The following is a 24,665-nucleotide window of genomic DNA, read 5'->3' as shown; positions in this document are numbered from 1 at the left end:
TTTTAAAACCAGTATAGATTTATTGGTAACATTTTTACATCAAAGCCCTTAAAACAGTTTTTTTTCCTTCGGTTGCAGTTGAATCCACAGGGGGGGCGAACACGTTGCGTTTCTGATGTTGTACAACAGGAACCATAATGAACAGACCAACATGGGGGGAGGGGGGGGCTCACATTGACCCATAACAGACACACAAGAGAAAGACAGAAGCGTCATTTGGCACACAAATTATACATAATGACAATGTTTTCAAGTTTACCAGTGTTGCAACAAGTAGGCCTGTTAGCTATCAAACCCTGACCCAGAATCATTACAGACATGAGGAAACATTTCTTACATTCTTCACCTAAAATTGCCTTCGGAGCCGTTTTATAGTAAAATACAGGTTTCACAAAAGTGGAAAAGGTACAAACAGCTAACACAGAGGGCTTCAGGCTACATTGGCAACATGTCAGTGGTATAATTCAGATTATTCAGAGAACTGATGTAGGCTGGTAAACTGAAATCAAAGCCTTCTTTAAAATCCTTTTTTTTTTTTTCTTCTTTTTTCCTTTTTTTTTTTTTTTTTTAAGAGCCACATTTGCAGTAGGTAGGCAAGTTTAGAGACAGATTCGTAGGCAGTCCTTCAAAAAACAACCGACAGTAATTAATACAACTACATCATTGATACATACAGTAATGCACACATAGAAATGACAGCGAGAAGACGAATGTAAACGTCAGCACCAAGAGGCTGCCATGGATTGAAGATACAGTAGTGGGTTAAACACGACGGCAAAGACAAACATCTTCATGTGTTCGCCAAGCCAAAAACAAAATTCCCTTCAGTGCACAATTTGTAAGCAGCTGCTCCAGTTTGTGCTCACACAGATAATGTGCAGTGGTTTAACCTATCAGTATCCACTATAAACACGTCTTCATAAGATGGAGAAGCATCTTTTGAAATGAGTATTAAAAACACAAGATTTAAAGAAAAAGAGGATGGTTTGAAATTATGTTACACATACCACAGATTAAACACTTAACCTAAAGCTTCTCTGGACAGACTTCACAATTATCCTCCATCTCTTAAAAGACAGCTGGTGATTTTATACATTTTTCCTTTTGTTAAAAAATCTCATACTGGGTCAAAAAAGTATTGTGTGTGTAACTAAAGCCTGATATGTCGTCCAAAACCTATTAAATATATATCAGTGAGCAACACCGCTGCACTGGGTGACATGTTCTTTCATTACTAAGAGTTTGGTTGTTGGTTTGTTTAGAAACGGCTCCAAAGACGATTAACAGTGATCTCATTTTCAATCTCCTGAGAGTTGTTCTGTGTATGGCAGACACAACAAGTCAAGAGGTTGTGATATGTAGCGCAACAAGCAACTCTCTTTAACAGAACCACATTGATGCACAGACTCAGTGGCGTCTGATTTACACAGAACTACTCTCCAGAGACTGAAAATATAATCACTGTTATTAGTCTTTGGAGCAGTTTCTATACAAACTAATGCAATTGTGCTCTTTGGTGTGGCTCATTGATGTGTTTTCAATAGTTGGAAAAAGAGAGATCTACAATACACAGGAATAAGAAATATCAGGCTTTAGATACAAACACAATACTTTGGTTTTATGCATCAGATTTGTTGACAATAAGAAATATATAGAAAATCACCAGACTGATCCTTTAATACTTAAGAGGCAAAATGGTGTCATGATCAGTTTGTCAGCAGATATAAAAGAATGTGGAAACGCTCAAAAGGCGTAATGTGGATGGAAAGAGGAACTAACACGAACACTCTCACATCTAACATGTACATTTCAGATCTGCTGTTGGAGAATGTTATATATTAAGAAAATAAATAGATTCTTGTTATTTACAATGTACTAAGCAGCTCATTGAGCGCAGCACAAATGATCTAACAGCCCCGTGAGTTTATGTTTAAGCACATCAATTCAGGTGTCTTACAGCCCACTTTTTGTTTTTTAACTAGAGTAGAGTATATAAGTTAAATCAAATTATTGTTCAGTAAAACATGATTCAACCAGTGTGAATCTACTGAAATGATCTGTACAGCACACAGGGAAAAGTTCAACACTGCTCGGAAAATAGAACACTAAATATATAAGTGATGAAGGATGAATATAATGACGTATATTTAACTGAGAGGGCAACCTGCTCCTTTAACATAACATACACATGGAGGCCAGATGTTTAAACAATGGATACACACAGAAAACATATATGCACCATTTCCCCAACAACCTGAAGATGCTCTGTTTACTTTTATCCTTTTTTTAATCCTACACATATTCAAAAAAAAAAATCCAGACATTAATGTGACCTGTCTCTGATGTCAATGATCTTTCAGAGATTTTTTTATTTGTTTTAATTTACAGGGCAGCATTACATAACGTTGTCCAGGAAAAGGCAAATAACCATTGAATTTAACATAATAGACTGATAACAGAATAAATGGACGGTAGAATAATGTGATTGAACACTCCTGCTGAACAGGTGGTTACGACACATATCACATAACCGCAGCATCCCTGATTCAAATGGCAGAAATGCCCAAAAAAAACTAAAAATGATTGTAGATATAGCTTATTACCTCAAAAAAGCGAATTTAATGGATTTTATTCAGTTTATTTGTTTGCTCAATTATACCTTTTTTTCTTTTTTTTGTCATTTGTATTCATTTTAAAGTGTTTGTTTCACTGCAAGTGCTATAAATCAGATCATTATATAATTCATGATGTTTGATGATGGTTTACAAGTGCTTTGGATGACTTATACATATTAGAAATATCCACAGTCGAGTGTAATGTTCAAACAACATGGCGACTACTCTTGTTGCCAAAAATCAGTGAAAGTACTATACGCTCCTCCTTCGGTATTGTTTTCATTTGAGAAGTGGTTAAGGGTGTGTTTATAGCTATGTATGGCTAACTGCCGGTGTGAGGACAGGTTTGAACATGTAGATCAAAATAATCAAGACTCATTAAAACAGAACTATGAGCGAGCACGACTTTAAAAACCCTGATGAAAAGAGCGTTTCGCATAGTTTTCTACATCTGGCCCACTGATAGAAAAAAAAATCCCTTTAACCGTGAAGGTGAGATGCAGGCCTGGTGCTGCTCAGTGCTTGTAATCAGGTGAAGTGAATAAGGCAAAATGTGCACACAGTATGTAAACATAATTTTTTACAAAAAAGGATAACAAGGACTAGAGCTTTTAAACAAGAGATGTTAAACATATTACACCCATTTCCTGGAGGAAACTTGCTCTGGGACGGCTGTCAGCTGAGGAATGTGTTCATTACTCAGATAGTATCATTTGACAAAGTGCTTGTGTGGTAAGAGCAGACAAAGTACAAGCTGCAGTACGTTTAAACAAAAACGTCAGTGTTGGTTTCTCCTTTGAATAATACCTGGTGAGAACGTATTAGCATGTCTCAGTTTACTGCAGCAGCCACACACAGCTCAATAAAGATTAATGTGCTCAGTGGTTTATAAGCAGCACTGAGGGAGCGACATGAAAAAGCATCAGCTCAGTGATCTGTGACATGACGGTATCTTGCAGCTTAAAATATGTGTAATATGTGTGTGTGTACGTGTGTACGTGTGTGTGTGTGTGTGTGGGGTGAGTGTACTGTAAAACTAAATTCGAGAAAACACCCTTCTTTCATTCAGTGCTTTGTAAAGTCTTTCATTCCCTTTTGGTGATCCTACATTCAAAACATCCTAGGGTCAAACAAATGTGATGTGACTGAGGTGTGTTCACAGCGTTTCCACCACATAAGCAGAGCAGTCTATGCAAAAAAAAAATAAAAATCCTTATCCATAAAACTACCATTTCAATATTAATATGATGTCATTGTTATCCGTTTAGAGGAACTCTGACAGATAGCCTAGTTGTTCATTTTCCATGTGATTTCCATGGCAACTGGTCAACTGTTTCCCCCTTATTTAAAAAACAAAACAAAAAGGTGCAGTTCAAGATTTCGGGGAATTTGTGTTCATGAAATTGAGTTGAGAAGACCTATAACTGTTTTGATGTGCGTGTGCTGAGAAGCAGGCAGGAAGTGGTTAGCGTAGCACTGCAGGACTGGAGTCAAGAGGAAACAGCTAGTCTGTCGCTAATTAACATGCATCTTGCTTGATTAACCTGTACGGAAACAGAAATTGTGTTTTTTGGGGGCAGTTATGTGTTAAAAAGATCAATGCTACTAGTCGGAAAGTTTCAAATCATTAATTGAGCAATCATTTCTAAAAATACCACCGCCACACTTATTAGAGGGTCTGAATTTAACCAGTAAAAACGTAATGACTCATGGGGAAAAAAATTACTGACTCAGTATTTCAAGAGAAAAGATGACACTTCTTGAAAAGGAGCAAACAAAAAACCGTCCTGACTCCAGCTCGCTTCTGAACGCACAGACATGAGTGATATCGATCTCCTCATCTCACTTCCTAAAGAACATAACTAAGCATAATTTCCAAAACAGTGACCCATTCCCTTAAAATTTAAATACTTTTTCTAGTTAAGAGCTCATGTTTGCTGCACATCAATGACTCCCTTTTTCATTGAAACATAACATTTGTTAACCACCTCTGATCAACATTTGGTCCTCATATGGCTGTTTTTATATACTAGTAATGAGCCTATGGAGCCAAAGCACTAAAACATTGTATTCCTCTCTTCCATCTCTTTCTTTAATTATTTCCCTACATTACTCCGAGTTAGTCACAAGATCATATTAAAATGTGCTCAGTCTCAACCAGCCTAAATCTATGGACGCATCGTTGTATTGAGCTACACATTTCTATCAAAAGGACAAGTGGAGGACGCAGCAAACTGTTAACTAGTGCGGTTGTGACACACATTCATGGCCCCTCGCTGTTGGTCATTTCTACTAATGGCACACTTCGATGCGAACGCAGAGCACAGTACAAACACGCTACTCTGCCTTGGACCCTTTGTCTGTGGGAGAGCCCTTGAGGTATGTGTCGTAGAAGAACAAGGCGAAAAGGACCAAGTAGCTGAGGTACATGAGAGATCCCCATGCAATGTTGTCCAAGTGGGACGGACAGCGCACCTCGTGCATCCAGTTGTACACCATGCCCTGCACGGCCAGGCCCATCACCATCTGTAGGATCTGGGAGGCGGTGATGATCATGGCGAAGGGACGGGGCACCCGCACTCCAGCTGCCCGGGCCGCGTAGTAGGTGTACATGAGAGAGTGGACCGAGTAGTTCATGGTCATGAACCAGCCACCGCCCGCCACCTGGTCCTTGTAGGTGTACCAGGAGTAGAGCAGCACGGTGATGTGGTGGTACCAGTGCAGGAAGATGAGACGCTGCTTCCTGAGGACAATGAACACTGTGTCACCTGAAAGGAAGCAGAGAGGAAATCATTTAGTACCATGGCTGAGCTTCTAATATCAAAAGGCTAATCCAGTCATTTTCCATATTTTTCTTATTCTGAACAAATCTCATGTGCATGTGCGTATCCAAAGCCTGATATATGTGCTGCAGATCTCCATTGTTATGAGCCACACTGCTGGACTAGCTGTCTTGTTCAATCATCCATCACAAAGACTTCTGGATATATTAGTTGGTTTAGAAACAGCTCCAAAGACTCATAATACTGATCATATTTTCAGTCTCCAGAGAGTAGTTCTGTGTAAGCATTGAGCACGTAGGGCTTTTACAGGGCTTTATTAGCTTGTTGTGCTACATATAACAACCTCTTGACTTTGTACTACTTTGTACTGTGTGTATTTCTTTAAGAACCTTGGTTGATCTCTACAGTGAGACTCATTGACATGTTTTTAATAGTTTTTGGATGACGATGGAGGGCTATGTCACAGAGGAATGAGTTATGTCATGCATGCTTTAGAAACACACAATACTTGTAAGTAGGGTCAGTTCATAGTTGGTTTGGCTCTGCCCATGAGATCTGTTGACAATAAGAAAAATATCGAATCCTGTAACACTTTTTTGGTATTGGCGTCTATGTGATAAAACTATTAAATACCAAAAGCTACTGTAGCATCAAATATCTTTGTTCCCAGAGCTAAGGAGTTATTCTGGTGACTACAATGTTGGCCAGACCTACAAAAATAAATCCTAATGTAATGTAAAGTCGAATTGTGCTTTAAAAAAACGATATGTATAGATAAAGCTAGTTCCAGCACAGTTCATATCCTGCTGTAAATGAACGACCCGATCAGTAGGAGGACGAAGACATCCTTCCTGTCTGCAGCTGAGGAAACATCATCTGTTTCAATCATGCACTAATGGAATTTTCTCGCCACGTCAGCATCTGCCTCCATTTCCCAGAGCAAATTGCCTCTCTGTCGGACAGAAGAGTCTACATTACTCTGCAGACACAGAGATAGCAACTCACCCCCCCTTCCACCCGCCTAGAGAGTCAGCTCTTAAGATAATTGTTTGCTGATAAATTTCCTGGAAAGTTTAAGTGCTTCGAGGAACATACCATATGTCATGAGTAGAATGATTTATTCGCTCAAGGTTGATGTTTGTGTCTGTTTGTAGCATGTAATTATCTTGCAGGTCTGATGTAAGCAACACTTTACAGTCTGTGACCTCAATGCTACCATTTCGGTTTCGGGGAAATCTGATCTTCAATGGATTATAGTTTTAAAAAAACAAAAACACCTTTTTGGTCCAAATCCATCCAAAAATCTAATTTCAAACAATTTCCAGAAAACATTTAAAAAAGATATCTCAACCGAATGGATTCAATATAGTAGAAAAGTTACTGTTATTTTAGATACTAGGTTATATCTGGTGTTTTAACAGCATTTCAATGACCCCATTTCAACATGCATTTAGGTCCGGTCTTCATTTTAAGCTGCGGAAACAATGGTTATATTTAAATTTAAAATGCTCACTTTTAAATTTAGCTTGATTGTAACCTTGACATCTACACATCTTTTTTATCACGTCATTATTACTCATAGAGCTTTAATGATGACGTGTGTACAGTACAGACAACTACAGTATATCAGGACAGAGCGCAGGAAGTCTTACCGAGCTCGGGGGCCTTGCTAAGAACAAAAGCGTAGGCCCAGAATTTGGAGACGGGGGCGCTGTAGAAACTGTTGTCACACACGGACTGTTTGAAACCGTTGGTTGTGAGGATGTGCAGCATGTACAGTCCGGTCCTGACAGCTCCTATGATGCTGCAAAGGGGAACACACAGCATACGAACCCATTAGCAAACAAATAACAGTGTTGTTATTCATCAGTTATGAGGACACGGTAAACTAGGTCAGTTTGCCATGTGTACCGCCACAAAAAATGAAGCGTGATGTAATTTGAAAAATAACTGTCTGATGGAGAATAAACCCCACAGATGGTACTTTAAGTATTTAGAGAGCCTTTAAGATTGACTTTAAAATAGTGTCGACCTTCCTGAACTGAAAGCTGAATATTCAAAATGACTTGAAGTTTAATTTCTCAGATTTAACATTTGTGCTTCTATGATGCTGCCAGTTCATCTTATACCTGCCAAGAACTATATGGAGAGAAAAGAGTATATAAAGAGTCCACATTACAAAACTTAGGTGTTGTTTAATTTAATAAAGTGTCACCTTCTTTAGTTATTCTTGTAATTTAACAGCCATTTGCAGGTTACCTTGTTGTCAGCAGACAATTATTGTCATCCTGAAGGCTATTCACACCAGTTTGAATCATCCAATACATTTGTTTTTATGACTCTCAGAAGACGTCTCAATGTCAGTCAAAGTGTGTTTAGATTACCCCGCGAGGCAGATTACCACATCACACGACAATCCATCTTTGTCAGGCTTCAAGTTATGTGCTGTAAATTCAGCTGCCTCTCAAACTAAGACAGTGATGGACAGTGATGGAGAGATGGATGATCCAATAACATGCCAAGCATTTCTTGAAAGCACCTGTCCTTTAAAATGTACTAAAATTATAACCAGAATGTGAAGAAATAAAAGTTTTGACATTATGTAAAAGACATCTATGTATTGTGTTGCAGAGATATGCAATTACGTTAGCATGCTAACCAGCTAGCCCCGGCCCGCCTGTCTCATAACACCACTTGTACCTAAAGAGACGATAATGAGTCACTGTAGGATCGAATCTACACTCAGCTGAAACATGTGAGGATGAAGAAGAAGTAGCACCTCCTCTCCTAGGTTAGATTTATTTCAGCTATTTCAGCTCAACGTTAGCACTGAATTAATATTGCTGTTATACTCCGTCGAAGTCTTAAACGTAACGTGACACAACGCAGTGTAGCATAGCGCAACGGACACCCTAACTTTATAGTGATATGCTACCCCCAACTGGTTTGGAGTGTGTAGAATGAATGAATTGAACTTTTTTTTTTAATATTGCACCTTTAAAAAGATGTTGGGAAGTACTGCTGCATCTACAGACTCTGTATCCTGCTCCTCATCTCTGCTGGAGGCTAGTGGTTCAAGGCTACATTAGCTACACACCTAAATCTCAGCTGCATTGTGGGTACTGTAGTTACTAGTGTTTGAGTGATAAGTGGAATAAATCATGGTTATGATCCTTTTTTAAGGTAAAACTGTCCATCATGAGTCTGAAGCCGATTGTTGCTCTTTTTAAAAAGAGTAATAATTCTGTCGGAGCTGAAAATGAAAACATCCCTAAACAAGAGTCTAAAAGCCGAACCTTTACGAGCATTTTTTACAGCACGTCACTGTTTCACATAAAAACATTGCTGAACCATGCAGGTGATGCATTCCACATGTGCATTGTTCCTATCGGCAACGGGCCGTAAAAAACCCAATCTCATCCCTGCAATGTCAATAAAACTCTGTGAGAACTCTGCTCACAGCATAGTGCAAACATACACTGATTCTTTCTATTAAACAATCCTAACACACTCGAGAACTTTTGCTAAGACTTTTAAATTACATTTTTGAAGAACTACAAGATTTCAATCTCTGTTTCCCCACTGCCATTTTAAAAATGTGTTATATACACGTGTTCTAGTTAAGCCCTTCTCTCCATTGCTCTGCAGAAAACATTAAACTAATAAACTATTAATGGAGTCACTGAGTGCAGTTTAAAATGAAACCAACTCCCTCAGCTTTATTGTCTCAACATGTCCATTAATGACTTCAAAATCTGTAAAAACCAAAACGACGTAGCTGCTGCTGGTGTGGATCACACAATAAGCATTTCCTCTCATCCTAATAGGGATTGTGTTAAGAAATTGTTTTCAAATTGGAGGTTGTGCACAGTTTGCAGAGCTACAGGAAAGACAGGAAAGACAAGAAACCCAGTAATCAGGATACTCAGTCTTCCAGTCTCATGTCCTATACGCAGATCCACCAGCGATGGAGATCTGTGCTCACTGCAGAACTCAGGACAGCAACCATGTGGGTCATAATCTCCACACACTCTCCTGGCAGGGATTACGTTACGTTTCAGGCTCCACATTTGGATTTTTGTGGATTAATTTTTTCTTTTGCAGTTACAGTAACAGCTGCTTACAATATGAAAGTGTGGTTTTCATATGGTAATTGGATTTCACATTAAATGACATAATTCTTCAGGGTATTACTGTAATCTAGGCTCTCTCATATGATGGCATGTAAATAAAATATATATATCTCATGCAAAGTACCTGAAGTAAACTCACAGCAACTAAAAAAGTAACAAATCAGGAATTTTAAAGTCTACGTGTTAAACATGGTAGGGGCACATTTTCCTAAAGGTGAGACACACAATCAGGTTTCTGCTTCTGAGATGTAAAGATAATTTGTGACTGTTTGAGAGGTCTAGTGTTCCCTTTGAGTTGACAGTACACAGCTTTAAATCCAGGGAGGAATGTGTTGATGACACCTGCGTCATCTGGACTGGTTCTCATACATGGAGACATTTCTCTGAGCAGGTTCGCTCACTGCACTCACTCTAACCTTAACCCTGCCGACATCGAGGAAAAAAACAACACACGGCTTTCAATTGTTATGATTCGTAATTACAAAACAAAATTCTCAGGATTGTTTCGATACTAAAAACAACAGTTCAAGATGGGTCATGCACTGTGAGCTTTTTGTCAGTCGGGTCAATAAAGAAAATGACTTATAAAATAAAAAACCTAAAACCTGTTCACCATACAAGGTTATGACTCGGTGATAGTTAAGATGCTAAGATAAGACATTCCTCTTTATTCACAGAAACTGCTCCCCCCTCAGAGGAAGGAGACTAAACTTTGCTTTTCACACCTTCACATTATTTTGTGAAGCAGAAACAACCTTTGATCTCTTGGTAGACCTTTATATAAAATCTTTGCTTGATAAATATCGTAAACAATTAATGAGAACAATTTTACTATAAGTCCCCCTATTCAGCATTTATGTGCAGTATATAAACTGTTAATAAATGGTTATCAACAGACTGTGAGTTAATTATAAGCAGATATTAAAGAACATAAGGACTTTAATAAGTGTTTTTTAATGTTCAGTGTCTGTCAGCAATTATAAGTTCTCATGTTTTATATTATAACTGTTTTATTATATTGTCATTCATTATCTGTTTATAGGCAAGGCAAGGCAGTTTTTATTTATATAGCGCATTTCATACACAATGGCAACTCAATGTGCTTTACATAAAACAGAAAAACATGTAATTTGAGAAAAATGAAAAAACATACAATTAACCCCCCACCCCCCACACTAATAATAAAAACAAAGGATAGAAAAATAGAAAGAGAGAAATAAAATGCTAGAATAGTGCATTAAATATAAGGTTGCAGCATACAATAATGATTCGCTTTAAAATCATTAAAAGGACATAGAGTGCAAATGAAAGATTAAAATGTAAAGTGCTTTAAAATAAAGAGCTCAATCATAAGCACAGGAGAAGAGTGTAAGAGTAAGTGTTTTTAACCTGGATTATACACTTATGTGTGGAGGAGTAGGAGTTATACTTGTTGACAAACGCATTAAAACAAAGACCTACATTATAGTGTGTTATATATAGGATGCATTATAAAAAGGGGCCTTTAAAGGAAAGTATAACCACTTAATGAACAGTCAAAGTTGGTTTCGGCTATCACTCACCTGAAGATGGCCAGGCTGAGTGACCACAGCACTAACGGCCGTCGAAGGTTCAGTTTTGGCCTTTCCCTCATGAAGTGCTGGCCGCCGAACACGAGCGCAGCATACAGGCCACAGAACATGAATGACTTGCTCCTGCAGAGAAGAAAAAACACACCAAACATACACTGATGAGCATTGCTGAACACAACAGAACAGACTGGGATAATAATTAACAGTTTTTTTTTCATGTTATATCACCTCAGCACCTAGAAATAATATGTACTACCTGTAGCATAGAGGGCATGGACAAAATAACACGAACACCTTAAAGCTTCTCATTTATTGCAGCCGTGTTCTCTACAGACAGTTAATTGATGGACAGAAGATTAATCAGCACATATTTTTTATAATTGATAGCAAACTGATCATCTTTGTATTTTTGGACTGTTTGTCAGATAAAATGACATTTAAAGACGTCACTTTTTGACACTAGGATATCATAATTATAATTGTTTTACTCTTTTCTGACAATTAAAGAGATAATTACTCAGATTCATAGTCGTACACTCTTCAATCTGACATTTACTTTTTTTTTTTTAAAGCAATGATTATTGGAGAAAATAATCAAAAGATCAACAGATAATGAAAACAGTTGCAGCTCTAGTATAACTTGTGTTTAGTATATTTACGGTTAATTGATTTTCCTCTCTCCCTTTCAGGCAGCCTACAGGAAATAAATCTACTTAATCAGCTTTCTTCATCTGAATTTCAGCAGTGCGCATCGGCTCCTCTGTGACCGTTGGTTACTGATAACAGCCTCCTGTGAGTTTGCATGGACACAAGTTTAGATTACAGCAGTGGTGGACGAAGTACACAGACCACGTACTTGAGTAGAAGTTGAGATACCTAGTGTAAAATATTACTCCAGTAAAAGTGAAAGTGCTCCCTTTAAATGTCGACTTGAGTAAAAGTATAAAAGTACTTGGCTTCAAATGTACTTAAGTATCAAAAGTAAAAGTAATTTGGTGTAATGTAGTTCCAATGTCTTGGTATGTCCTTTATACACTCAATCAAGTCATTTAAGGTTAAAAAGCCCACTAACACCACCCTGAAAACAAAATGTTTTCCATTTGTGATATCTGGTATTGATATCTTTTGAAATTATCATAAGCACATCATACTAAATGGAAATCACCTGATTAGGAATTAATAGGGAGGGGGAAAACCACACTAGACACATATTTCTTTAACTTCCATGTGTTGGCAGGGCAGGCTACTGGACAGCGAAACTTTGTCAAATGAATGCTAATAGAGATATGGATGGAGGAGAAAGCAAGTTGGGACAAGTAGCCAGGTAGGGGGCCGGGCCAAAACTGCTCGACACACGATGTGTTCTGATTGGTACACTTGCGGTGCACGTTCATTTGGACCTGTCACAGCAGCTGGTCATGCATGCATGTTGTGGAAAGGAACATTGAAAGGAACGACAGGTTTTTGGAAAGTAGTTGAGTAAAAAGTAAGATTTTCCTCTTCCAAATGTAGTTGAGTCAAAGTATAAAGTCTCACAAAACAATGATACTCAAGTAAAGTACAGATCCGCTAAAAAGTTACTTAAGTACAGTAACGAATTACTTGTACTTCGTTACTGTCCACCACTGGATTACAGTATATTACAACCTACTATATTTTCATTATCAGATTATTCTCTTGATTAAGTACGGTATATCGTTTCATCCATAGAAATGCCCATTATAAATTCTTAGAGCCCATAGTGACATCTTTGAATGTCTTATTTGGTTTGATTGACAGAAGATTCAAAGGTTTTACTGTCATGTAGTGTAATGTACATTTGAGAAGCTGCAACCAGTAAATATTGGCATCAAAAGCTAAATTCCAAGTATAGTTTACAGTATGTTGTAACCTACTATATTTTCATTATCGACTATTCAGCAGATTATTCTCTTGATGAAGTATATTGTTTCATCCATAGAAATGCCCATTATACATTCTTAGAGCCCATAGTGACGTCTTTGAATGGCATCCAAAGTGACTATTTTTCTATTATCAAAATAGCTGCTCATTAATATTCTGTTAATCAAATAATCTAATAATTGTTGAAGCTCTAAATTGCTGCATGTAAAAGCTGTCACCTTGTGGAAATGTTACCGAGAGTTCAAGCAGTGAAAACATGTTAACGTACTATAAATGCATTATGGGTCAATGACTGTTTATGTGTCAATGTGGTTTAGTCAAATTTAAAAAAGGGGATAAAATGTGAAAATAAATGTATGAATAACTTGCATACATTCTTCTTTTTGTGAACACAGCATCAAATTTCTGCTTTTAATCCATTTTGAGAGAATAAATTAGAAGATTATGGCAAAAATGTCTAAGTGGTGTAACCATAAAAAAACTTTGCATCAAATAATTCAACTAAATTCTCAATAAAACACCATATCAACTAGTTTGGCTAATGATAATCTTACATTATAACTGTTTTATATTAAATAAAAAGGTAATGGTATGGTAGCTTAAATACACTGTAGGTAAAATATGTATCATTCTTTTGTGGTTACACCATTTGACATTTTCAGGAGCATTCAGGTCTTACTTTTTTTTTTTTTCTTCTTTTTTTTTTTAAAAATGGTGCAAATGTCATTTCATATGTAGAATATCGGCTATTTCCTCTTACTTGAAGCCAAATAGCCGACATTCAGAAGCGGGACTAAAATCATCTCCTGTCACCTGGCCTGATATTTATACTTTGAACTTTGTCAGGTAATGAAAAGAAGAAGAGGAGGAAGACTTCCCCTGACAAACAGCTCTGTTCAATCACATCAGTCAGACCCTGAAACACTAGATGATTATACAGATGTAGTGTTGCATAAGGATATTACACAATTAGGGTGAACTGACCGGACCAGCGCAATTAAAAACAAACAAGACATGATCCGACTGTCTGCTGACTGCGGCTGTTTGTCTGGTTCATGCATCGTGTACAGATACAATATATTTTGGGTTTTTTTAAAAATATACATTGAAAAAAATACCTCTTTTACAGACGTATCATCCACTCTTAGAAATAACTGTACACTCATCCTCATTTATAATCATAGCGAAGGATTAACAGAGATTAGATGTTGACACACTGACCATTCAGAGGGCCGGACTGGGTGATCAGGCGATTTGAACTGGGCGCTGCTCCAACTGGCTTATCAGCAGCTACTGATACCATTTCAATTACAGCTGGCATCGAATAAATAAATAAATAAATAAATAAATAAATAAATGAAAATCAGGTGGCAGATCAGAAAAAGTCAACTCCTGAGCTCAGGCAGGAACAGCTGAGTTAAATACTAAAAATGTGTACGTGTGCATCGTGACTTTAAGAGCAGTGAATGAAGAATCTGTGCTTGTGTTACATCTGTGAGGCTACGTGTGTGTGTGTGTGTGTGTGTGTGTGTGTGTGTGTGTGTGTGTCAGAGGTGGTTCAAGAGCGGAGCAGATGACTAATCCAGATTGGCACAATGCATATTAGACTGAGTAGATGCTGCTTGACCCAGTTAAGGCTGCAGGGGCTTCTGATAGTCGGAGCCAGCAGTCCGTCCCTGTGAGATGCAGAGGAAACTAACTGGTGGGAACTGACAGTGTGAAGTATTTAATAAGGCTGCAGCTAATAATTATAAATCATCCTCACTTAATCTATTGGGTTTTTATTTATTTAATTAAATGATTCATTGTAAGATTGTAAGTGAGTTCCTAGTAGGGCTGGGCCAAAAAAAATAAAAAAAAAATCGATTTTTATATTAATCGCGATTTTTTTCTGGTGATTTTTTATTTATTTATTTATGTATTTTAAGTAAATTTTTGGGGGGGCTTTTTGCCTTTAATGTACAGGTTTTTAGTAGAGAGAGACAGGAAACTGGAGGCAGAGAGAGGGGAATGACACGCAGGATAGGACCGCTCGGTGCGGGATTCAAATCGGCGCCACCTGCAGCGAGGACTGTAGCCTCAACACATGGGGCGGGTGCTCTACCCACTGAGCTAAACACTGCCACATTATGTATTTATTTTTTCTAAAGACCAGCTAAATGTAGCAGTTTAGTTTATTGTAAGATGTTGGTGGATGAGGATGTTTTTTGTGAGGGCAGGTGCACAGTTTGAAAAATAAATGTCACAAACTGATGTGATGTGTGGATTGTTTTTTGTAAATATGACTTATGATGTATTATCAAGTGTTTGGTTCAACCTGTTCTTGTTTAAAGGAAAGAAAATCACAATAATTTAAATATAAAAATCGCAATACTTGTTTAATCAGAATCGCAATTTAAATCGAATCGGGACCCAAAAATGGTTAAAGAATCGAATCAGCACAAAAGAATATCGGCCCAGCCCTAGTTCCTAGTTATAGTGAAAAATGTCCATCAAAAGTCCAATGTGATGTCCTCAAGTTGCTCGTTTAGTCCAAAAGATTTAAATTACTGTCATATAAAAACAGATAAAAGCAGCAAATCTAATATTTTATAAGCTGAAACAAGCTAATAGTTGGTATTTTTGCTTAAAGACTATAGGAGATGCTTTTTTTTGATTTTCTGTCAACTTTATATATTATGTATGATGTCAGATGTTAAACAAGGTCAAAGTCAAACAGAAACGTGAACGTGTGTAAATAATCCACCTCCAAATCAAAAGTTAGAGCTTCAATCTGCTCTGAACTCCCCGTTGGCAACGTTGGCCCTACTTCCTCTTTGTGACGACGTCATATTCGTACACGTGCCCACAAACGGCCGTCCGTTCCAAAGGCTGTTGATAAGGTTTACGGGTGTTTGCGTCATCCACTCGTATATTATGGCTCAAACATGTATGGATGTGTTTGAGAAAGAGGAGGGGGGCCGTAAAGAGGAGCTAAAACGGTCCGTTAGAGACAGAGTCTGGGGCTGCATAAAAGGGCCAGTGTAAAGATTTTTGGCCTATAAATCGTGCAGTAGAGCCCCATAATATGAATAGAGAGACCTGGAAATGACTAAAATGATTATTCAGTAGTTGACAAATACTTAACTGTTGCTCAAAAAAATCATTGCAGCTGTAGACCAGACGTTCAATGCAATAAAATAACAATTAATTACCAATGAATCAGTCATCAAATTATTGTTAATCTACTGTCTGTTGATTGATTAAACCAACATTTCCAACAGGAAGGGCCACTCCACCAGAAATAAAGACAGCTCAGGATGCACTGATCTGATTTGTTAGATTGGTATAGGATTGGATCAGGTGTTATTAATTCACATTAAATAAAGATTCTCTCTCAGTGCCATGTTTTCACGCTGAGTTATAATCTGTTTTGGGTTTAACTGTAACATCAAATCGCTGGTCACACTGAGGTATAAAGAATTTAAACTTGAGGAAAACAGTGCACTAGTATCAGATTGGTACCAGAGTCCAATAGATAGCTTTAGTATCAGTATCTGGAGAGATGAATGCCTCTTTAATGAAGACCAGCTCCTCTATAATCTGCATATATCATGTAGACACTTCTTTGAGATCAAACATAACCTTAGGGGAAATAATATCCTGCCAAAATGTCATCTGCAAACTAAATGATCTAAACCCTGAGATGAGATGTGTCAGTATCTGGGAGGCTTCAGACCTGCTAAGAACTAAGAAGGAATGTGACTCTGGAGCTTAGCAGCTCATCAAAGAACAAGAGATATCTGAGTGTGTTTGTGTCAGACTGACAGAGAGCTAAGGACGGCTACTGTTACTGATAAAACGTGCTCGACTCATTAATAGTGACTGAAAACTGGAGCTCATGGCCACAGGACTCCTCCCTCTCTGAGTAATGTTAGTGCTGGGTCCCCTTTAATTAACCTCCTAAAGTCTGTGAGGGTGAGTTTCTACGAGGGTGTGTGTCCTCTGGAAATAAAGACGGACAATAATGTGGATTCTAATAATAAATAATACAAAAGTTGACACTGTCTATTAATCAATTAACTGGCGACTATTTTCAAATATTCACTTTAGTCATTTTCAAGGTAAAAATACCACAACATGAACTTGTTTCAGCTTCTTAAATATGATGATTTTATCCTTTTCTTTCTCATACATGACAGTAAAAGGAGTATATTTCAGCTTTGGACTGTTGGTCAGACAAAATAAGACATTTGAGGAAATCACCTTTGGCTGTAGGAGATTATAAATGGACATTTTTCTTTATTTCACATTTTACAGATAAAACAATACACCCATTAATTTGAAAAAAATCTGCAGACTAATCAATAATGAAATGTAACGTTTGATTCACTTTTTTTGTCACAGCATTTTGAAAAAAGTGTGACCACTGGCTTTTGGACTGTTTAAGAGTCAACAATTAGATAATAGAGACTCTTTCTATAGATAACATGGCATTTTATGGCCATGTGTTATCAGGCGGGGAGTTCCGGTCCTCTGAAATGAGGCCAACGTGGAAGTAACTTAGAACTGCATTCTATCAAAAGGCCACCAGGGGGCGACCGTCTCTATACAAGTCAATGGAGAATTCACCAACTTCTCACTTGATTTCTAACCTCAGTAAACGTTTTCAAAATGTGTTTATGGTCTCAATCGCTAGTTTAAAGCCTTCTTCAATGCAGTATGATGTTCATTTGTGAAATCTTCTCCCTGATTTTATATTTGATGATAAAGCAGGGTATGCATGAGGGCGTGGCTACGTTGTGATAGACAGGTTGATTGACCAATGTCCTCGAGATCCAGCCCTCGCAACCATAGCAACCTCCCCGCTCCGCCTATACTTCCGCCCATGACCCCGCCTCATACCCATATAAGTAGAATCTGTGTTTTTATTTTTCCCCAGCATGCACCTGAAATTTTCAAGATGGCGCTGCCTAGATTCGAAACTATTGGCTTCTGAGCAGCAGTACACAAACCAATGGGTGATGTCACGGATGTTACGGCCATTTCTTTTATACAGTCTATGGTTAACATGAGCAAGCCGAACTCCATCTAAGTCCCTGCTAAAAATGTCCTTACCTTTTTACCTAAAAAGTGACTCTAACAGGGTAGATTTAAGATTAAAGCATGAAAACAATTGTAGTGGTGCAACAGCAAGTCAATGAATCAGTCAGTTGAAAATGAATCAGCACCTATTTTAATAATCTTATAATCGTTTTTAGCATCTAAGCAAAAATTAGCTGGTTTTAGCTTCTCGAATTTGAGGATTTGATGTGTTTTTTGTCATGCATGGCAGTAAAGTGAACAGATCTATGAAATTATAGCAGCCATTTTTCACTATTTTCAATAATTGTATAGACAAAACAATCAACTGATTAATCAAGAAAATAGTCTTCAGATTAATTGATAATGAAAATAACTGTGAAGTGCAGCCTTAAATAATACAGTTCCACGCATAAGGATTGTGTCTACTTGATCCCATGTTCTCATTGGTTGCGTCAGAGCGGGAAGGTTCAGGTGCGTTAGGTAATCGATAGCAGATAAGGTGAAGGTTCAAGTTAAGATGTTTCCAGTACTCGAGGCGTGTCTCAATGGTTTGGACATCTAACCCTCCTTTTATGGCAACCGAGTGCCATTACAGCAAAGTTACACGACGTCTCAGCACCAGGAATGCTGAAGCAGATCCAAACATTACTCACACACACACACACACACACACACACACACACACACACACACACACACACACAAGCTCCCCTGTGATTATTCACTTGAGGTGTCTACGTTTTTCATGCTGCTGTGTGCACAAATGCGGAGATTCAAGTTGGTTTGGGAAGAAGAGGAATGGGGATGCGTTTATTTAGCTGGTGTTGCACTTTCTCCCGAGCTTTATTAGTCTTCATTTGACAGCGTGCTTGCTTCTGTAACAGCTGTATTAAGTTTCAGTCTCAGCACAGAGGCCAAAAAAATGTGGTCTTACTAGGTTTCCCTGGAAGAGTCTCTCTGCAAGAACATTTTAATGAACAATGAGAAAGGTATTTTTGTGTGCAGTGATTCCACATTTTTTGCTTTCTGTGTACTCAGGTGACAGTGTTTGAGCTGCACATGTCAGGCCACTTTCACATTTTCCATGCATGCGAATTTAAAAAAGGACAGGTTCATATTTTTACAAGTGGTTTTCCTCGCTGTAATCATTCCTGACTATTAAAAGATCTCCTTCTTGTGCTTTCAATGGAAGTGATGAGGGACAAAATCCACAGTGTGTCCACATAGTCATTTAAAAGTAGATGTGAAACTTGAATATGAAGCTTCAGCAGTCTGAGTTAATCATATCAAGTGGATATCTGTCACATTTACAGTCTTTTTTAGCATCAATTTCCCTCTTTGTGTTTCTCTGAGCTGTGGTGGAAGTATAGCAACAGAAAGAGAGACTTTAGCTCTAAAAAGACTGTAATTATTAAAGATACTTGATTTGACTCATTTGGATGATTCACATTAGCTTCCACTTTTACTTTTAAATACATCTTTGCACAGGAGGAGGACTGTGGATTTTTGTCCTCATCACTTAGTATTTATGAAGGGATCTTCTAATAGTTAGGAGGAATGATTACAGCAACAAAAACATGTTTCAGTGTGTCCATTTAAGCTCTTAACTGTTGTTTGAAGACATAAAAGCAGACTGGAAAATATGTGAACCTGTCCTTTATATGATTTAAAAAGGCAGATGGCCTATGGGAGCACAGATGAAATCATATCATGCATCCTCAAGGGCGTTTGAATAAAAAGCGGGGTAAAGTAGATTCCCCCAGGCTGCTTACTTCCTTGCTTGCTATGTTGTTTGTAATAATAAAGTGTTATTTAATAGTGAACTATGACTCATTAACGTGCAGTAACAATGCAAGAAGGTGTGAGCAATTATAACAATCAACGTGAAACCGAAAGAAAGACAGAAAGACAGGAGGGGGTCCGCATGGCGTGCAGCCCTGACAGAACATGAGGTGCAGACACCCCCACCCACTGTTGTCTGCAGGAGAGGAGGAGCAGCAGGAGGAAGGGGAAGAGGAAGAGAGGGGGGGGGGCACATTGATAATTACATCTTTTAATATCTCTCCTCTCTTCTCTACTCTACTCTACTCTACTCACCAGTTTTCTTGCATCCATTCCAGAGCTTGTCTCTCGTCGAAACGCCTCTCGAAGTCATACTCCTGCAGCGGACCGAGCTCACTCTCGTTCATCGTTCCTCGGCTCTTCTTCCGCCGGGCTCCGGAGCCTCCTGCACGGCTTGTAACAAAAAAAAAGGAGGAGAAAGTCGGTGTTTGGTATTTGGTGTTGACGGGCCCGCTGACAGGCTACAATCTGACTGCTGCTGCTCGTTTATCCAGCTGATATTAGCTGGATGGCACCGGGAGGAGGAGGAGGAGGAGGAGGATGCGGTACCAGAGCCACTTCCCCACTGTCGCTGCTGGCGGTTAGACCCAAACAGTGTGTTTCCGGTTTGGACTTTCAACATAAAACGCGTCGAGGCAGGAATTAATCGATTAATTTGTGAGTGAATTAGACAGAGCTGTAGCAATAACAAAGTACACAAAGTATGAAAAGTAATATGGTCTTTGAGGTGGTTCCAGGGGGTCCCCATCAAAAAGGGGGTTAATTTATTTTATATATTATTTATAAGTAACACAATGACAGAATTTATGATTACTTCCATCATGTGTTTCTGTAATAAAACATCTAAAAGCATCAGATGGGGGTCCCTGGTATAATTTGTGTGAGTTTAGGGGTCCTTGTTGTAAAAAGGTTTCAGAATCACTGGTATAGTGCAACGTATATAGCCTACTGTATACTATACTATACTATACTATACTATACTATACTATACTATACTATACTATACTCCTCCCACTCCACTGTCTAGGACTAGGATTAAGACTCAAACCATACACCACTCACTCACAGATATAAAAATCTGATGCTGCACATGTACAACAGTATGCACAACTGAATTGACTTTACCTTACTATGCAAATCCCAGGAATATTGCACATGTATATATCTCAGATTTTCTAAACATTGCACATTTATTTTTATCTGTAGATATTATATTATCTTGATGATAATAATAATAATGATAATGATAATCACAATAATAGTTGTTTTAATGTAACGCACCATGTTAGAATAGAGATCTTGTAACTCTTTTAACGTTTCATGTTTAGTCCTATCTGTCAATATTTCTGATATCCCCAACAACTAAGAAAACCCCAACAACTAATCATTCGGTACATCCTTAACTTTTATTTTGGAGGTTGAGCACTTATTTCCGTGCTAAACGCTGCACACTTAACGCACTGAGAGCACGTTTTTCTCTTCCCAGCGTGCGGTGATGGTGGCGTGGGGAGGCGGGGCGTGTCTGTGACGTTATATCATCTGTTGGGGGCATTAACCCTGGAGCCATGACCCGAGCTGGGAGTTCGTGCAAAACTAGCAATTTGGATGAAATTGGATCTGATTATTTCCTGAGAATATTGCATCACAGAAACTTTTTGTACAATTATCTGTCTGCATTTCTGAGTCAGCACTTTTATACATGCATGCAATTATATTTTTTCCAACTATTATACTGAATCACAAGCTAGTCACAAGCAGGAATGGCTCCCAGTTATGCCAACTCAAGTCCTTCTATAAACAAGTACTTAAAATCATGGACAGGAAGCCCCACATATATCACCACTGCAATATTATTCATAAGTATAATCTTCTCACGCTGGACAATCACGCTTCTCAGGCTGGACAATCACAGGCTATACAATGACGCATGCCATGGTCTTGCCCCTTCACCACTGAGCCAGTTTGTAGATAGAAAGGATAATGTCAGAATCACATGGAAGGAGTACGTTTGGATGCTCGACCCATAAGGATGTAAGGATCTGTACAAACCCCCTCTAAAACATGGCCTCAAACAACACCACAGTTGCAGTCAAAACTAAAACTACTTCTACTACTACAACTTCTGTGTATATCACCATCAGACTCAATGCTTTTACTCACTTTTTGTATTAATGGTGTGCTATTTATAGTTCATAATGTAATGTTTATTTTAATATTATCTCTTTCTTTCTTTTCACTTCTGTTTAATTGTGCTTGGCTAAGTTGTTGACTTGCCCATGGACTACAGACGAAAATGAACCTCCTGGCTAACTCTGACACATTTACATTGTGGTGTGAACTAAAATGCCAAATAAATCTTAAATAAAATAAATATAAATATAATAAAATTTTAACTAACTTGCATACGTAATCATCTTTTTTGGGAAAACACCAGAATGTAAATTCAATCCCAATCAATGTTTTTTTTTTTTTTTATGATAAAATGAAATCAGATCGATTGTCTGCATGTTAGTAAAAGTGGGTCATATCTTCTCAAATTTTGTAAAGCATTCATGTGTTCTTGAATCACCTCATGGGTTCAAGGTTCATTTTAATTATCATTATACAATTCAGGATTGCACAATGAAATTCAGTCTGAACACCCTGCATGCCACACAGGCAATGTAATTAAATTAAAATATATAAAACAATACATTTTGCAATAAAGTGGAACAAAGTATTTAAAAGTAAATGAATTAATCAATTATTTTCTTTTTATTAATTGTTTTGTCTATAAAATAGTGAACATGCTCATAATTTCCCACAGTTCAAGGTGACATCTACAAATTTCTTGTTTTGTCCAACAAACAGTCCAACACCAGCAGATATTAGTTTACTATCATATATGAAAAGCAATATAAGAAAAGCATCAAAGCCTCACATTTGAGAGGCTGGCAGCAGTAAATAATGTTCTGTCCATCATCATTCTTTTCACTTCTGTTTAATTGTGCTTGGCTAAGTTGTTGACTTGCCCATGGACTACAGATGAAAATGAACCTCCTGGCTAACTCTGACACATTTACATTGTGGTGTGAACTAAAATGCCAAATAAATCTTAAATAAAATAAATATAAATATAATAAAATTTTAACTAACTTGCATACGTAATCATCTTTTTTGGGGGACAAATTCAGTGTTTTCTTCTCCCTGACACACTCTATGTATTAGGTCTTAAGTTGTTTTAAGTGTGTCCGTTTCTAATGCAGAGCGAGACTATTTAATGGAGAGTGAAGGTTCAGTGAAAACAGCTTGTGTTCATGTTTTTACTGTGAAAAAATTGTGTGGTTGACCTGCACATTCGGAGTATGAAAGCAGATGCTGGGCCAGATAACAAAATCTGTGACAGCAAGAAAAAAAGTCTACACACTGCAGCTCCCAATGCAGGTAAATTAAATAGGATATCACAATATCACATAGTATCTTATTAAATCTACCTGCAGTGGGAGCTGCAGTGTGTGAACTTTTTTCTTACTTTCACATGTTTTCACTGCGCCCTTATCCTCATTTTTAAAGTTCATATTTCAAATAACAATCTTAACTTTTAAAGAAACAAAACAATGACATCTAGTTGTTCATGAAATGCTGAGATATACTGTTTGTGGTAAGGAGAACTAGGAAACAACGCAGCCCTTGTCTGTTCGCCAACCCCCCCTCCTTCTATCAATCAGGCTCAGCACCTGTTTCTTCTTCCTTCCTCTTGCCCCGGCCATGTGCTCTGGTCAATAATATGTAAGCTGATATTTGCATGTTAGAAAGAAGCTACCTTGTTTTAGCTGGAGCTCCCTGTGAGTAGATATTTTCATACCACAGTGTGGTAAGCCGGCCACAAACAACTTTACATTTGTTTTATCGAGTGTGCAGGTGGAGGACTATATTAATGATGTGTCTCTTTTCTAGGTCTCTTTGCCTGTTTTAGTTTTCTTGTAAGATACGCCAATACTAATTATGTTTAATCATGCTTGTAGTTCATTTTTATTTCCTTAATTTAGTGGAGCTGAGTGCTGGTCTACTGGGGAGGCTACATTGTTAGAAATCGCTGCTTATCAAAATACCAACAATATAATACTGTAATCTTTAAATGCACTACATTATTGTTAATTTGAGTTGATGAAATGGCTACTACTACTACTGGCAAAGATACCAGTAGTTTGTATTTGAAGTATTTTGGACGTCATGACAGTTCCCCCCAAAACATCTGGATCGCCCCCTGGTGGCTGGTTTCAGTATAGCTCATAAATCCTGCCCCCTCCATGTTAGATGGGACAAAAAAATCTAAATACACATCAAATACAAGTTGATTTCTGTCATTTTAAGTCGTTCTCACCACAGTGATAGTCGCCAAACTACTCTTTTTTTCAGATAAGTTTGTGTCTAAATTATCATTTAAGATAAAAAGATAAAAAGTGTCCCACACAGGCCGTCATCCTGCCGACTCTACTGCGCAGACTCGACGGCTCAAAGTGACGTGATACAAAGCAAGATGGCATCTCTTAGAAAGGAGATATTTTGGCTTAACTTTTGCATAGTGGTGGAAAGTGGTGACATGTTGCCCATGTTTTTATACAATCAGTGGTTGGCACATATATGCTGGATCATGGAGTCACCCACCTTCATCCAGCAAATCAACAGGTGAGTTTTGCTTTACTTGATAACATATAGCTAGGCAAATTACATCACATGTCCAAGTTTGAATTGTGTTATATAACCCCTACTTCT

At 37.9% G+C, this 24,665-nt stretch overlaps 1 protein-coding gene across 1 annotated transcript; it reads right to left on the bottom strand.

Annotated features, from left to right (window-relative positions):
* LOC128381780 (elongation of very long chain fatty acids protein 6-like) lies at positions 1 to 20,394 on the bottom strand. The gene is made up of 4 exons (XM_053341819.1): positions 20,166 to 20,394; positions 11,094 to 11,225; positions 7,051 to 7,202; positions 1 to 5,383 (listed from the first exon to the last, which is right to left on the bottom strand). The coding sequence occupies exons 1-4, from the start codon at positions 20,255 to 20,257 to the stop codon at positions 4,953 to 4,955; spliced, it is 807 nt and encodes a 268-aa protein (XP_053197794.1). The 5' UTR covers positions 20,258 to 20,394; the 3' UTR covers positions 1 to 4,952.
* Between the last annotated feature and the right edge of the window lie 4,271 nt (positions 20,395 to 24,665).

The sequence above is a fragment of the Scomber japonicus genome, chromosome 20 (assembly GCF_027409825.1).
Source record: "Scomber japonicus isolate fScoJap1 chromosome 20, fScoJap1.pri, whole genome shotgun sequence".
Lineage (NCBI taxonomy): Eukaryota > Metazoa > Chordata > Actinopteri > Scombriformes > Scombridae > Scomber > Scomber japonicus.
The sequence above is the reverse complement of the archived record's forward strand: the minus strand, read 5'-3'. Positions and strand labels throughout refer to the sequence as shown.